Source organism: Lepisosteus oculatus, chromosome 8 (genome assembly GCF_040954835.1).
Source record: "Lepisosteus oculatus isolate fLepOcu1 chromosome 8, fLepOcu1.hap2, whole genome shotgun sequence".
NCBI lineage: Eukaryota > Metazoa > Chordata > Actinopteri > Semionotiformes > Lepisosteidae > Lepisosteus > Lepisosteus oculatus.
Genome location: NC_090703.1, coordinates 14501444 through 14516443, shown reverse-complemented (window position 1 = coordinate 14516443; position 15000 = coordinate 14501444). Strand labels below are relative to the sequence as shown.

At 38.4% G+C, this 15000-nt stretch overlaps 1 protein-coding gene across 4 annotated transcripts in view; it reads left to right on the top strand.

The window, feature by feature from the left end:
• Positions 1-15000, top strand: part of meis2a (Meis homeobox 2a) — a 72040-nt gene that overhangs the window by 52590 nt on the left and 4450 nt on the right. For 2 of the 4 annotated variants that reach the window (XM_006632424.3, XM_015350818.2), the window contains exons 10-11: positions 13210-13268; positions 14732-14821. In XM_006632424.3, the coding sequence (XP_006632487.2) occupies positions 13210-13268; positions 14732-14821 (149 nt within the window). Of the gene's footprint in view, positions 1-13209; positions 13269-14710; positions 14822-15000 lie in introns of all 4 variants that reach the window. The other 2 variants (XM_006632423.3, XM_015350817.2) reach the window with 1 other exon arrangement.

The following is a 15000-nucleotide window of genomic DNA, read 5'->3' as shown; positions in this document are numbered from 1 at the left end:
TTAGGTTAATGAAGGAAAAAAAGGAACCTTTTACCAAAAGGTCTACATAAGTCTCCAAATGGGGGAAAATAGCAAAGAAAAAATTGTCATGTCTTGAAAAATGTTTATTTATGCCTTTTCTGTACATGTACACAAGAGTTATGATAACGTGGAGCTAAAAGCAGGTGAGATAAGTAAAGTGACAGTTATGTTATTGACAACACAGGCTCTCTCGGCCCAGGTAGTGTGACTTGGAAACATGCAGGTTCCAGCTGTAGTTGCCATTTTAAACCCTTGTGTTATTCTATCAGTCTGGACTAAATGGACCCTGACTAGATCCTTTCAAGTCTTTGCAATAGGCACAGCAAGACATGCCCTGCTTACCACCATAAAAACAAGCCTTGTGATTATTGCCCTGGTGCTGTGAGGGATTTACCCCTTGCCTCCGACTGAAAGTGGGCCGCAGCAAAGGTGCTGGACTATTACACTGAGAAAGATGATCCCCTTGACTGATGGCTGGAGAGAGAAAGTACAAAATCTCTTTTCTGAAAACTCTTCATATTTGGCAATATACAAAAATACACAATCATAATAATATTGCTCCTTTACAGTACTGCATTTTTATCAAACCCTTTCCAGGCCAGGACCTAAACGTATAAGTCAAATAATTAGCTATAAGAAAGAAACCCAATAAGTGACTTATTAAAATCCATAGACACACTGGGTGACCTTAGTCCTTTTGAGAATGTGGATCACGTGATGATCAATAGGTCCCGCTCCACAAGCAGTCTCTTGTGCTTCTTCCACAAGTTTCTAGCAATCACTTGAAATGGGGTTCTGCTTTATGGCTCGTCCTTCTGACAGCAGCAGAATGCAGAAACGTCGGGGTGCTGCACTGTGCTAGACATTGCATTCCTTACAGCAGTGGTGCAAAAGGGTGTGTTTTATTTTGCCGACAGGACCTGGTGTGGGGCTGCAAAGATCTTCTCTGTGCTCCCTGTAGTCATTGTTCAGCACATAATTAAAGTAAGCTATCACTTTGCCAACAGAGAAACACTTAAGTTCAGTGACTTGCAGCCAGCGTGCTCACTTTACAAACTGTTACTTGGCAAGAAAAGAGCCGTGCTTTGGTTTACAAACAACATCTTGTTAGTGGCAAAGAAGGACAAACATACAGTATGGCGCTGTCTTACAGAAATCGAAAGGCCTTGTGAATTCAAGAACAGTGTTTTTCCTTTCTGCACGAAAGAGTTGAAGAGAAATTATGTTTCTTATGAAGCTCTGATTTGGCAGCATTGACTGGTATGAAATGCAGAATAGCAAGTAATATTTTCCAAATGTAATATAAAAATATCAATTGGCATGACTTTGTTTTATTATTTGTACACTGATTGCAACATAACTGCAGCATTCTTTTGCTCCCTCCGGGATCTGGACCTTGCAGTAAGTTTAAAATAACGAATATTGTGTCCACTCCTGCTTGGATTGATCAGTTTGCTTAAGCTAGAATTGCATTGTGTCTCTAACTTTAAAAATATACTGCTAATAATGACCAACATGATCTAAAGGCATTGAAAGAGATCTGTACACTTAGCCAACGTTTGGCAGTGCAGACAGGCTGATCCTCCTCATTTAGGGATTACTAATTGGCAGTTAATTAGGAGGATTGATTCTGTTGTCTGATCCCAAGGCCCATCCCTAAATTCATTTGATCTGACTTCTGTTACTGTACAATATTAATTACATTTTTGATATATGTTGAACTGGATTTGGTGCATTTTGAGAAAACCGCTTGTGCCTTGAGCACAGTTTTCACCTAGAAATCTGGTAAAGACAGCTTTGTTGCTGTACAAATTGGCTGATATTTAAATTCCATAAACATTGCCTAGAATATCTAAAACAAAAGAAAGCAAAGATCTGTACATTTATACTGAACACAACAGTATGATATTCTTCGTTCTAAAATGGCAAAAATGAATTGCTAGCATATGTGCTCAAAAATGAACAATTGGTGTTTGTAGTATTGGCTTTTATTTTGTATGTTTGTTTGCCTCAGTTTGGCGGTATTAAGATGTCTGTGTGTAATTAACGAGACCTACCCACCTGTCAAAGTGCAATTTGGTTATTTCATCATTGTCAGACAGCAGTAAATCTCATGGTCTGAGGAGGGCCCCACACAAATGGAAACAGGGCACTTTTCTAAACATGTACTTCGTTATGAAAAACAGGTGCCCACAAAAATGTTTTTAAGGTGTACTGGCATCTTTTATTAATCCAACAAAAAATATGAAACAGTTTTCTTAACCGTTATCCAACCAGGGTGTGAAAAGATTCTAAACAGGGTACCACAGGAGATGATCCAAGAGAGGTTTTATTATATATATTTATAACAAAACCATGGCATTTTATTGGTTGGTTGCTAAATAACAAGGGCTACGTGTTTGAAATGAAGTAGAGCTCTGTTTGCGTGGGTGAGCTTCTTTTTATTTTAAGATGGAAATTCTGTTCTCGGAGCGAAAGAGAAAGAGAGGGAGAGATACAAGGGGAAAAAGTAGGTTAATTTATTTCATTTGCAGGTATAGAGTAAAAAAAGAAAAGGAAAGAAAGACTGAAGGATGCAGTTTTCATGAATAAGCAGCTTAATGCATCCTGGCACCCACAGTAAGCCTTGTAGGAGCTCAGAGTGCCTCAGGCAATCTGTGAGCAGAATAGCAATTTTATTACTTTGTCATTAAACCAATTTCACAGCAGTATTGTTTGTTAATGAGCAGCAGCAAACGAGCGAAGATGTCACACACTGGAATAGCAGCAAGATTTGTGACCCAGGCTCAGAGCACTAAGATGGGAAGGCCAGAGCTATAAAAACAGGAACTACTTTAAGATAAAATGCAAAGTCTATACAGTCAAGTCTCTGTTTATGAGCTTCCATTTTACTTTAGCGCTCCCGAAGATGTAAAGGTTGGGTTCTTCACATATACTGCACAAATATCTGCCAAATATTAGGGAGGATTTAGACACAAATGCAGTGTTCTGTATGCTTTTTTCAGCACAACAGAAAGACTACAGCAGAGAAAATAGAAAGGTAATAACTTGGGAATCAAAGTTAGTACAAGGAGCATAAAATAGAATGTTTAAAAATATACTGCAAACCTCCCCCACTAACATTTTGCTATAACCACATCAATGAGAGTATTTCATAATCTGACACAATCTTTATTTTTTTAACATGTGCTGCAATGAAAACAATTTAGGTTAATCAAATAGAAGAGGACTGAGGTTATAGATAAGAACTGAAATATTTTTAAGTATAAGATAAAGTGCTACAGCAGAATGGAACAGCTTCTGAGGGTAAAAAAATGCATTGATCTCAAGTCCTTTTGGGAACAGAAGAAAAAAAAAATCAGTGATGTTCCTTTTTTGTGCATGTCTAGCTTTTCAAATGACTAGGCCTGTGCAGATTATGTGACAATGGTGCCTATTAATACAATAATTAAAGGTTTGAAGTTTTTTTTTTTCCCGCAGAAGGGTTTTGGAAGGTTTTCTGTTTTGAAAAATGCATTCCTGTCTCACAGTGTAGTCTCTCCACTACATCCAACCAGCTGGTTGCACAGTCCTCCTAATGACAGCACTGTTTTTAAACAGCAGACAGTCCTCCCAGCCATGGGAGTCCAGTTGAGTCTGTTTTCTGCCTGACATGGCAGAACCTCTCAGACAAATCACTGGCTGGACCTGTGCTACTTGGCAGCAGTTCAAGCCTTCTCCTCTGCCAGCACTATTACTGGATAGCAATGCCAGACAGATCAATTCACTTTTACATTCCTGCCATTATTTATAGCATGCCATATATCTGCTCTTTCTTATGAACTAACGATTGGGTAAATACAGTACACATAAAACACAGCAGCAGTGGTTGGGACTAGAGCTGCGAGTTTGCTGATATTGCAAATAATGTTGAAGGCCTGCAGAGCCCGCACAAAAAAAAAAGATTTAAAATAATGAGTTTATCTGTTGAGGGAAATCTCAGCAATGACAGGTTGATGATGATGACAGAGCCTATAGTCAGGATTTCTGGGGAAAGGTGACCAGGTGTGACAAGTTCCCCTTCGGGCTGTTTGGAGTTCAAATCCACACTCTTTTGTGGTTCATATCTCTAAACCCTGTGAACCAGTCAAACACATTCTCTTTCTGTTCAGACATGTTTGTTTGGTGTTTCATCATATCCTAGGTCTAGGACTATTTGCATGGCTTTTAGTTGAGATTATAATTACGTGAATTACAATTTCCCCTTTGTTTGTTTAAGTGTTTTTAATTCAATCCCTAGTGCCCTCTGATTTCATGGAACATGATAATCACCTCGTTATTATAGTCCCCTTAAATAAATGTATATGAGTATTTACTTATTTACTTTTACTCAAATACACTCCAGTGTATTTTTTTACAGTTGTCACAATGACGTTTCAGCACAATAAATGCATTAATAAGGTGTATTTAAATACGTGCAAGGAATTATTAAAATGCCTTGAAAAAATCTATTCCTAATTCTCGTATATTACTACACTTTAAGAGATTCTATCAGCACCACATCTAAATAATGTCTGTTATACTCAATTGAGATCTCATAAGCATTTATAAAATTAAGAAATTATGCAAGGCTTGGCAACAGCATTGTGCTTATCAGTAATATTTAGGATTTCCCACAGCTAAATTAATATTTATCTCTTGTTATGGAAATGATTATTTAATTCAGAGACACTATACATGTACAGAATTCCATCTTTGGATTCCTCTTCCCACTAACTCCTCAGAGAGTACGTTGCTACGCATAGCCCAAAGTCATCAGTTTATCTCTGAATTTATTTCAGTGGGATTGTAACACTTTAATTTGTCACCTCCGATAATGTAGTTCATTAGCCAAGCTGTGTTAGAGGTTGGGGGTGGAGCACTCAACTGTCTGGGGTTGTGTCCTTGGCATGAGACCTTAAGACAAGGTCCCATCTAATCTGGAGGATATTACAGGATCTCCTGAACAGCTTGTGATCTGTAAGTTTTCCCCTGTGGTAGCCATGCTGCCACTCCAGAATAAGAAACCATACCACTCACTGCATACATGCACAGTGATTATAAATAAAGTCTGCTCATGTCTGTGGTGAATTTCCTTTGATCTTATCACTTAGAAATCATATACATGGACAGCAAATCACTCTCACTATTGTGTTTTTCGAAATGAGATACAATTTTAAATCCTCTCAGAGTGGCAGCATTGTGTAATGTTACTTATTTCTGATTAACGAGTGAATTGGACTTTCATTGATCACAAAGAATTAAAAACAGAAATCGTGCATTGCTGCTGGTGTGTGCTGTGTACTCGTGGAAAAAGATGGGATGGATTATTAATTGAAAGATTGTTTTTTTTATTTTTTTTTATTTAAGTTTTTTAAAGTTGTGTTGTTGTTGGTTTTTTTTGCTTTAAGCTGCCGGGCTTACGTATGCCCTTACAGGGTTAAAATGTGAGAATGATTTGTAAGAAGGCAGGTGTGGAAAATAGAGTAGGTAATGCACACTACTAATGCTGTAAGACTCTGCAAACCCGGCTGTGTAGCCTAAGGGACAAAACTGACAGAGCAGCTCTCGAGCCAGGATCTGCTTTCATTCGCACTGTCTTGACAACACAGCTTTACAGGCTGTGCCTTGGGATTTCAGAAACAATAAGCAAGCATGCAAAAGAGAAATAAAGTTTGCATTCCACCAAACACTGGCCGTGACAGATAAAAGTGTACAGGTATACATTCCAGCCCCAGCCCTCCACCTTTGCAAAGCGACTGAGTCTTCAGAGACTTTGATGCTTACATGATGTAGAACTCTGATGGGAATTTGGCTGGAATCTGACCGCTTCATTGTTTGACTGTTGCCAGCCTACCTTCCACTTTGCAAACAATGCTATTTTTAAGGCAGTTTTGTTTGGCTTGTTCTCCCCAAACAGTGGTCTCTGTGTGCTGCTAAGTGTCGGAGGGATAAATTATTTAAGGAGTAATTCACAGTGGCAGTGCAAGTTTGACTGGTCACATTCAGGATTCATTCGTATAACACAAAACAACTTCACACAAACTGTCAGAAATCGGCTGGAACTCCGCAAGCCAGCAGGTTGTGATTTCATTAATTTATTTCTTGCCTCTTTAGGGTTGAAAGTTTCATCAAGGTTAAAGCACAGGATTTAATACCCTGCATTACAGCACCCAGCAGTGCTCGACTGCCTTGGTCTTAAAGGGTTAGGTGTCACTTTTTAATTGCTAATAATACATTGCATTTTCACTGCTCTTAACTCTTCCTATTAAACCTCAGGGGAAAAACAGACCACCACTCCCCCTCCTCTCCCTTTTGAAAATGAAAAGTATTTGAGTTATATAATGCCACAATTCAAGCCCCTTTCTCTAGGCCTCTCTTGTGGAGCAGCCAGAAGAGCCCATTATAACTCATAATGGGGTGGCATGAAAAAATGTTTGATATGAAGCAAAGGAAATAGATTGGCCTTATTTCCTTTCTGGGTTTTGTGTCTTATAGACACTTCTGTTGCCTAGACGATGCAGTCAATTGACACTCAATTTTGTTTGAAATATCACGCCTCCATTGTCATTATCAGTTTCCTTTGGTTAATCCACAAATCTGACTGTTTGATAGCTGACAATAAGTGGGGTCAGAGAATAGATTATTATGGTTAAAAAAAAATCCAAACACGATCCCTATTTACAATAGTGTTATGAGATTAGAAGGGCAGTAATGGAAAATAAAGATTGCCCGCTATCCCTTTGGCTCCCTTAAAAAGGCTCTTTGCACACTTGCCTTTGTAGAAGAAAGGGAAAACGACTCTTCCTTTCACTGCTTTTGGATGTGTGAGATCAGGCCAGCCGACCTTATACAGCAAATAGTAATTTTGACGGGGCTAGCACACAGTTCAGGCTGTTTGCTGTCCACAGTAATGATAGAGCAGCGACTCTCTCCAGAGTCAATAAGTCTAATAATTGAGACATTTTAGCCTGCATTCCTGAGTCACTGCTGTTTTCATGAATGACAGGGTTACGTGCAGGCCAGGCTCTCCTGTGTACTGACCTCACCTAAAGGTTTTCAGAGGGTTCAGCAGGGTGGGTACAACACACTTACATTAAACAACTCAGTACAGGAGCTTATTGTGTCTCCTCACCCTTTAGTAATGCATAACTGATATAGCACAGCAGGAGCAAATGTACACTTGTGTTGCATTAAATTTGTAAATCAGCATTTTTTACATCCTTCATTGATTCACACTTGTGTTTTGTAATGGGATGTGGATACATTTGATGTGTCTGCTGATATACCTGTTCTTGAATAGAAATGCAGGCCTATACAAGCAGATAAAAGCTGGACTTTTTTGGGGATCAAAATAGCTAAAAGCACCAAGGATTTGTGTTATGTGTTATATTTAGACACTGACTAAGGCAAATATTGGCAAACACCAAGTGTTTTGATTCTTGTATCAAAACTGCTGCAAGATGGAGCTATTGTTCCTAAGTACATTTTGTAGAGCAGATAGGAGTTCTTCAACTGATTCTTGAACATGGCGCAAAAGATTTTGGGCAACAAAAACTAGATATATGTCATCAACCATCTAATCCTCAAACTTTTTATGAGTCATAATAAAAACAATAATAGCTCTAGTAAAAACATTCTTTAGGAAACATACTTGCCAAAAGAAGAAAGGGGATTAATTAGGTGAAGATTTGCCATTGGTGAGTTTGGGGCATTCTTGACTTATATCATAAGAAGTAGTAGTGCTTGTGCAGGTTAGATGTGCATGGTTGCTACAATAAGGCTCCTTTCATACAGGTGTGTTTATGCCTGAGGCTTGCTGGCCACAGTCCATTCCATTCACAGAAGCTGAATTGAACAATAACTATCATATCTCTTAAAAAATAAGGTGAAGCGTCAAAGGAGATGCCTGAGAGCTTTGTCAGGGCCAAGAAAAACCCTGTTGCAGTTGTCAGAGCTTGTTGATGTTGCAGAGAACAGAACAGTTTTTTCCGCTGGATTTTGTGGTTCTGCCTTAGGAAAGAAAGTAAAATAGAACGGAAGAACAAAGTCCTGCTCTATAAATCACCAGCTGCTCCTTGCCAGATCAAAGGAGTGACATTCTCTTTCCTGGTCTGCTTGTCCACTTTAGGTGTTTGATAGACAGGTAACAGCTGGCCTGCCACACTGTACAAGGCCGCTGTCTTTCGAGGTATAGAGGGGATCTCCGGGCTAGGTGCTGGCCACCACTTCATGTGGGATAATACACCTTTGTAGCATTCAATTTATCTTTCAGTGGACCTCCGGCTTACACAACCTCATTTACAGCAACAGATTTATGCAGAGGAACAGAAAAAGACATTCCTATACGAAAAATATTTTGGTCACACTTAGAGCTATTTAAAATGAAGTGTCTTGGCCTCATGCTGGCAATTGGTTAATAATTCATATTATGGCCCCTAGTTAATCCTAGACACCCCCCTTCTGATTTGCATACAGGATCACAAAAAATGCAAGTATGATTTATCAGTTGCATAGGCAACACAACTGAGCCAATTCCACACTGACATCGATGAAAGATGATGTGTAAGAGTGGTAAGTGATATACATAGGCAAGAGAGATTTCTGTCTTGAGGTAACCCCCTGTAAAGTAATGCAGTTATCCATCTTACGCAAGATACTCAAGAAAAGAAATGTGCTGCAGTGCTATTGATTTATTTTAATTAGCAGCTCATTAAAATGTGTCAGTTTGTAAAACAAATATATAATTCTTAGTCTGATTTTACAGTTTAGTCTTAATGATTCGTGCACACTGCAAGCTTGAAGGAAAATTGGTTTCAGAGTAAATGTGGCACTACGAATGAAGACTTTTTTTTCCCCTTTTAGCAGATTGTTGAAAAAAGTAAATGGAAAAAAAAACGGAATCAAAACAGGTCACTGGAAGTTAGCGAAAGAGGGGTAAAATTTTTCCCAGAGAAGTGTTCTGAAAACTATGTAAACAGAATGGTGGTCTTAATGTCAGCATTCTTACTAGAACTTCCAAAATGATTTAGTTTCACTCTGCTTCACATCTGCAATAAATCAAATACAGGGTGAGGTAATATACTACGGCTTGTGTCTCTTGACTCATGTTTTAACTTAAAAAAGAAAGATCCCAGATATGAATAGCTAGAGGAAGTCTCACTGTGTTTTTCTCCTCCCCTTCTTTCAAGTAGCTTTGAAAGATCCCTTTTGATAGTTTATGATAAACCTCCTGATATGAACAATCTGATGCTATAGTTACAGTGCTTAGAAAATGACAATTTGCCCTTATTCTTTATTTACAATACATGGGATTAAAGCCAGGGTGAGCTGTAGAAGCTGCTTATCCATTTTAGTGGGTGATAATTGAGGAGAATTGTTGGTGCACTCACAGGTTTTCTATATGTATAAAATTGACAAATGTTATACATACAGTATGCAGGCTTTCTGAAAACAAAAACAGTAAATGCACTGCTTTTAGTAGTAGTAGTGGGATGACTGTTGAGCTTTATTGCTAAATCACTTTTTTGTGGCAGACAAGGGATGGAACTTTTAAAAAAGAACAAGAGGAGCATTAGAAATAAATGGAATGAAGGATGCTTAGAAAATAATATTAACAGTTTGTAGTCATGCTCGGTTAAGATATTTTTTTCTGGTTCAAAATCCCTGCCAGAAGCTTGGCTGAGAATTTGCCCTGATAGTATGATGACAATAGGTGCAAATGCTTGATGGATAATATTAGTAAATCACATAAAGGGACTTTCTTTGTCTGGTTTTTAAGAAATAAGATTTGGAGTAATGGGCCTATTTTCTGGAAGCAGCATGTTAGTTTTTTTTTCTTTTTTCACAAACCTGTCAAACAACTGACCCTGCTTTTGATTGGCTTAGCTGGCTGAGAGGCTTTACTTTTGGCTGTGCTCCAAGTGACTATGGTTTGGCAAGAAGAATTCTTACGGAAGGAATGCTGACAACAGGAGTAAGTTACCAGGTGTGGCCTCAAGTCAGTTAACCAGAAACAAGCACTTTTCTGACTCAAACAAACAAAGAAGCAAAAGGCATACAACAATCTTGAGCAGTACAGATGGACGGTACAACACTGAATGCATTTTTCTCTTTGCAAAAATTTGCTTCACATTTTCCAAGTCCAAACAAACAACATGCTCCTCTAAAAGTGATATTCATGGGCAAAGAATATCCATCTCTACAAGTCCTTTTTTACTAGAACTGCATCTTTGAAATTTAGCACTTTGCAGAAAATGGGGAACAAATATTGTTCTACAGTGAAACAGCTGTGAAAATTACCCTTTATTTTTAAACATATCTCTTATCTTATATCTAACGCCAAAGACTGAGTTTTTACAAACATGGTTAAAGCATTTCAGATTTTGATTAAGAAACAGTTCAAGTAGTGTCTTACAGAATTTTATACCTTACTGTTACTGTATTATGTACTCCATAAAAGAATGTAGCTGTGAGTTTTGTCTAACATTGTGAACGTTGATACACTGACAGGCCTTCAGCAACCTGTGGTTTTTGGAAAAGTGCAAGCAGTCAGTGACTTTTTTAAAATGTGTTCAGCAGTACTGTAAAAGAAAAGAGTAAGCTGCATTTTAGGGTTCTCCAAGTGATGGGACCCTTTTTATATTCTCTAAATTGATTTTTAAACCCAAACACCACACATGAAGTGTTTTTTTGGGGTTTTGCTAAAGTAAACATTCTGATTAGTATCCACAGAAATGACCTCCAGCTGACCCCTTAACCTTGCCTTTAATTATTTGTTTGAAGACAGTATGGAGTTCTCATGCTGAGAAGCGGTGCAGCGAGGGGGGGACAATAATGCCAGGCAGCTCTCTGTGTGCAAGGGAATGTTAAAGGGGAGGCAGAGGGAGAGCAAAAGCTATAATAAAGAGCCTACCAGATGTAAATAATAAAAATGGTTGGAGTTAAAAAATAATTTTAGCTAGACTCCTTTCTTGTTCCTTAGCAGGCATAGAGAAAAAGAGAACAGAGGGGCAAAATGGGTATGTCTTTTGTGTGTGCTGTGATACAAGGCCACAGCATGCTTCATTCTCATCTCTGGAGCTTTGTTTTGTTGTTATAAGCACACACCATTAGCAGCTCATGGGAGGAGAGAAAACAGCCTTATCAGACTGGCTCTGATAATCTCAATTGGCTTTACTCTAGCTGATAAAAGACACTGTGAAGGCAAAAGTGGGTTTTGGTCAACTCCCACCGTGTTACTGTGGCAACTTGTTTAGAAAAGCAGTGAGGAAAATAAAAACATGTCTGCATGTGCTTTTTACAGAGTGGATTTACTCTTGTTGGGACAAGACGAATGTGTGGTAGTCATACACACTGCACTATATACTAAAATGTATAGTATCTGCATTTAGTTTTCTTTTTTAATGACTTTAGTACACATCCTTCATATGGGTATTTTACACAGATAAACTTTTCCAGGATACCTGTAGTTAAAAGAAAGGAAAAATGGTTGTTAATATCTTCCACTTATTAATGTATTTGTACAAGTAAGGAAATTCTCATTATTGCTTAATGGAAACTTGCAAACTCTTAGTGCATTGGAAGTACACTCTTGGTACACAGTAGTGTCCCATAATTGTCGAATAGGTAGAGAATACATTTTGAACTTATGTGTCAGGAAAAAAAACGTGTTTTGGCAGCCCTTGCACTTTAGACTTGCCCAGAAGCCGAAACAAGGAGTCTTTTTCTGTATTTACTTGCTCAGCTGGTTTTGATGCTAGAAGCTTCTTTTAACTGCACCTCAGGCAGGGTGACATTTCTGACAACAAAGGTAGATTAGAAAGCTTAAGATGTTTCTTTGGTCTCAAACTCCCCAAGAAGTTTTCTTTCATGTGTGCAACAAAAAAATGAGAATATGCAAAAATTAAGCTAAAATGTATCATTTCACACTCCTCCATTGATGTCTCCCAGTTTTTATTTTATCATATCTACCTTGATATTATATACAAGTTTTTTTCTTCCTTTTACTTTGTTTCATCCATTCTCCCTACTCCAGAGCTGCCAGTAGAGGAGATTTACTGGGAGACTGCAGTAAATGAGCTACGTTTTCTTTTCCCAACTGTGCCTTTTGTGAATTTGACCGTGTCGCATAAAAGAAGCAGATTATAGCAGTTTCAGTTAATAGGAAAAGAAGGTAAGGGCAGGTACTCAGGGTCTGGGATTAGAGACAAAATTAATTCCAGTCGTTTTCCATCTAATGACTGGTTTTGAAGGAGTGCCTATCAGAAAAAAATGGTAACAGTACCTGATTGAAAAAAGGTCTCTAATATCAAACATATGTTTGTACCTGTAGCATTTTCAGCATGTGTTAATATGTGAAAAGGGCGCCTCATGAAGTAGTGGCAAGCATGTCTTTTGACGAAGCCCTGGGCGTCCCATTCTTAGTTAAAAAGGTTGCCCCTGGCTGGCACTAACCTCTAAATGACCCCTGACTTTACAGTCAAAAACTGCAGGAGCTGTGAAGGCACAGGAGCCTTTGTGGACCAGCACTTATTTGCTGCTGTGGTGGTGATAAAACTTCAGACAGCCTAATTGATGGGCTTGCTGACATAACAATACCTTGTGAAAGCAGAGAGTGGCAAAGCCTGGTCCTCATTTATGGACAGCTGGAAGGGTAGCTGAACCCCCTACAATGAGAGGGAAAAAGAAAGAAGCCATCACAGGCTGCGAACTTTTAGCTTATTTTAATTTCTAAGGAGTGATAACTTGCAAATAACATGTTTACGTACATTAACTGTGTCTCGCTGTTGTGGGATGTTTTTTTTTTAAAGCAATGAAAAAGGGCCTAACTCCTCTGTCAAGAAACAGCCGGATTAAATGGCAACAACTTGGTCCACTAATGCCTCTGGAATTTCTCATCAGTATCCATGGTTACCACATGTAATCAAAACCTCTATTTAGCAAAAAAGAAGAGATCATAAGATGCATAAAAAGGATGTAGTGTTTCAACTCTCTTCTGTTGTGCTGTTATGTGTTTTAGCTTCTAAAGTAAACTTTGAAATAGTGCTTTATAACTCGAGGAGAAGCAAGCTACTAAATATAGCGCACAAAGCAAATTGTACACTATTTTTTTATTTAAGTTTATTCTATTTAAGTGATTACATTTATTTTTCTTTATCTTTTTTTCAGGTTTATCAATGCCAGAAGAAGAATAGTACAGCCCATGATTGACCAGTCAAATCGAGCAGGCAAGTCTCAAGTACTAATAGTTTTCCAGTCCCACAGGTGCAAATCTTCATCAAGTTTCTCATCAGGAGTCCCTTCACCTGGTAAATAAAAGCCCACCACAAACTGGAATTCTAGGAGCTGCCGTTTCCAATGTATCCCTTAACCATCCCCCCTCCCAGAATTCAGCTGTCAGAAGCAACTTACAAATTGGTGCTAACTGGAGATTTCCTAATCTAACTCAATGAAACTGAAGTCTTAGGGTCTCTCTCTTGTCCAATTGGTAATTGGGCACACAATTGCAGCCACAGCACTGATATGAATCACTTACACAGCTTATCTGCATTACAGCAGCCTGGGGTAGGTGCAAAGCTTGTCTATTATTATCCACAACTCCCTTGGTGATTTTGTTTTCTTACATATGCCATTACCTCTAGGTTGATCCTTTGTATTTTTCAATGACATTTACGTTGTTGCACCACATCCCTTTATTTCCTTAATACACGTAAATACAGACCTACACATGTGGTCATAATTATATATACACATACACTGTGTATATGTGCATATATCACCATTTTTGTATGCTTGATGAATGCTTTATACACCCATTGTTAATAGCTGCCTGCATTTTGCTGTTGCCCAACTCAAAAGTAAGTGGTTGGGTTAATAAAGAAAAGGTATGTTGAGTGTGTACAGAACTAGGAAAAAACGCTAAAATTTCAATGATGTACATGTGTTAAGTATTCTAATTGATTATGGCTGTTTAACTGTTCACTATTAGTCATGAAAACTAACACGTTAAAAAAGTATATAAAACATGTACAAGATTTTTCCCCCATTTTTTATCCTGCTTTTTGGAGAATTGTAGTACATTAGAAATTCAAAGCAATCTACAGTAGTTGTAAGGATTTCTGAAATTTCGTTAGTCGAGGAGCTCATTGAGGTGTCATGGTTTTTCATTTCATTGTGGGAGCAGGGAAGTGGACTCTCTTTGTGGACTTGATTGTGATTTGACCTGCTACTGTAAAACTTCTGTGTTGCTTTTCTTCTGGAAGGAAACAAAAAAGTTCTATTCTTTCTTTGTTTTCTCTGTGATTTTTTAATGTTAATATTTTGAGCTGGGAAAGAGGATAAATAAAAGTATGCTCACTTTGATGCGTAGCACAAACATTCTAAAATTAAACCTAATGATGAAAAGTGAAAACTGATCAGGGGTTACTATGTAAATATTAGTTGAATTGGATTCCAACCAAAACACTTTGAAAACAATGTAGTTTTTTCATGCATGTCTTTCCTGAAATCCCCTGAAGTCCGTACATACTATGTATGGTATTTGGTTTGTCTGGTAGCCAAAAGCAGAACAAAATTATATTTGCTGTTTCAGGTGGAGCTGGAATGATTGCTGATTGTTTGGTGTGTCTTCTCTCCTTTCTCCTCTGTGTCCGCGTTTGACTACAATCAGGTTTTCTTCTTGATCCTTCAGTGAGCCAGGGAGCAGCATACAGTCCAGAGGGTCAGCCGATGGGGAGTTTTGTACTTGATGGCCAGCAACACATGGGGATCCGGCCAGCCGGTAAGAAGCTGACCGCCATTGAACACGGTCTCTGTGACTCCATCATCCCCCTTTCTGACAACCAGTTCCATCTACCAAACACATCATGTCCCTCCATCTCAGGGTCTCCATCTTGCCTGTTGCCTGCCTTGCCTGTCTTCTTCTCACCCATTTGGGGATGAAAAAAATGAACAAATCTT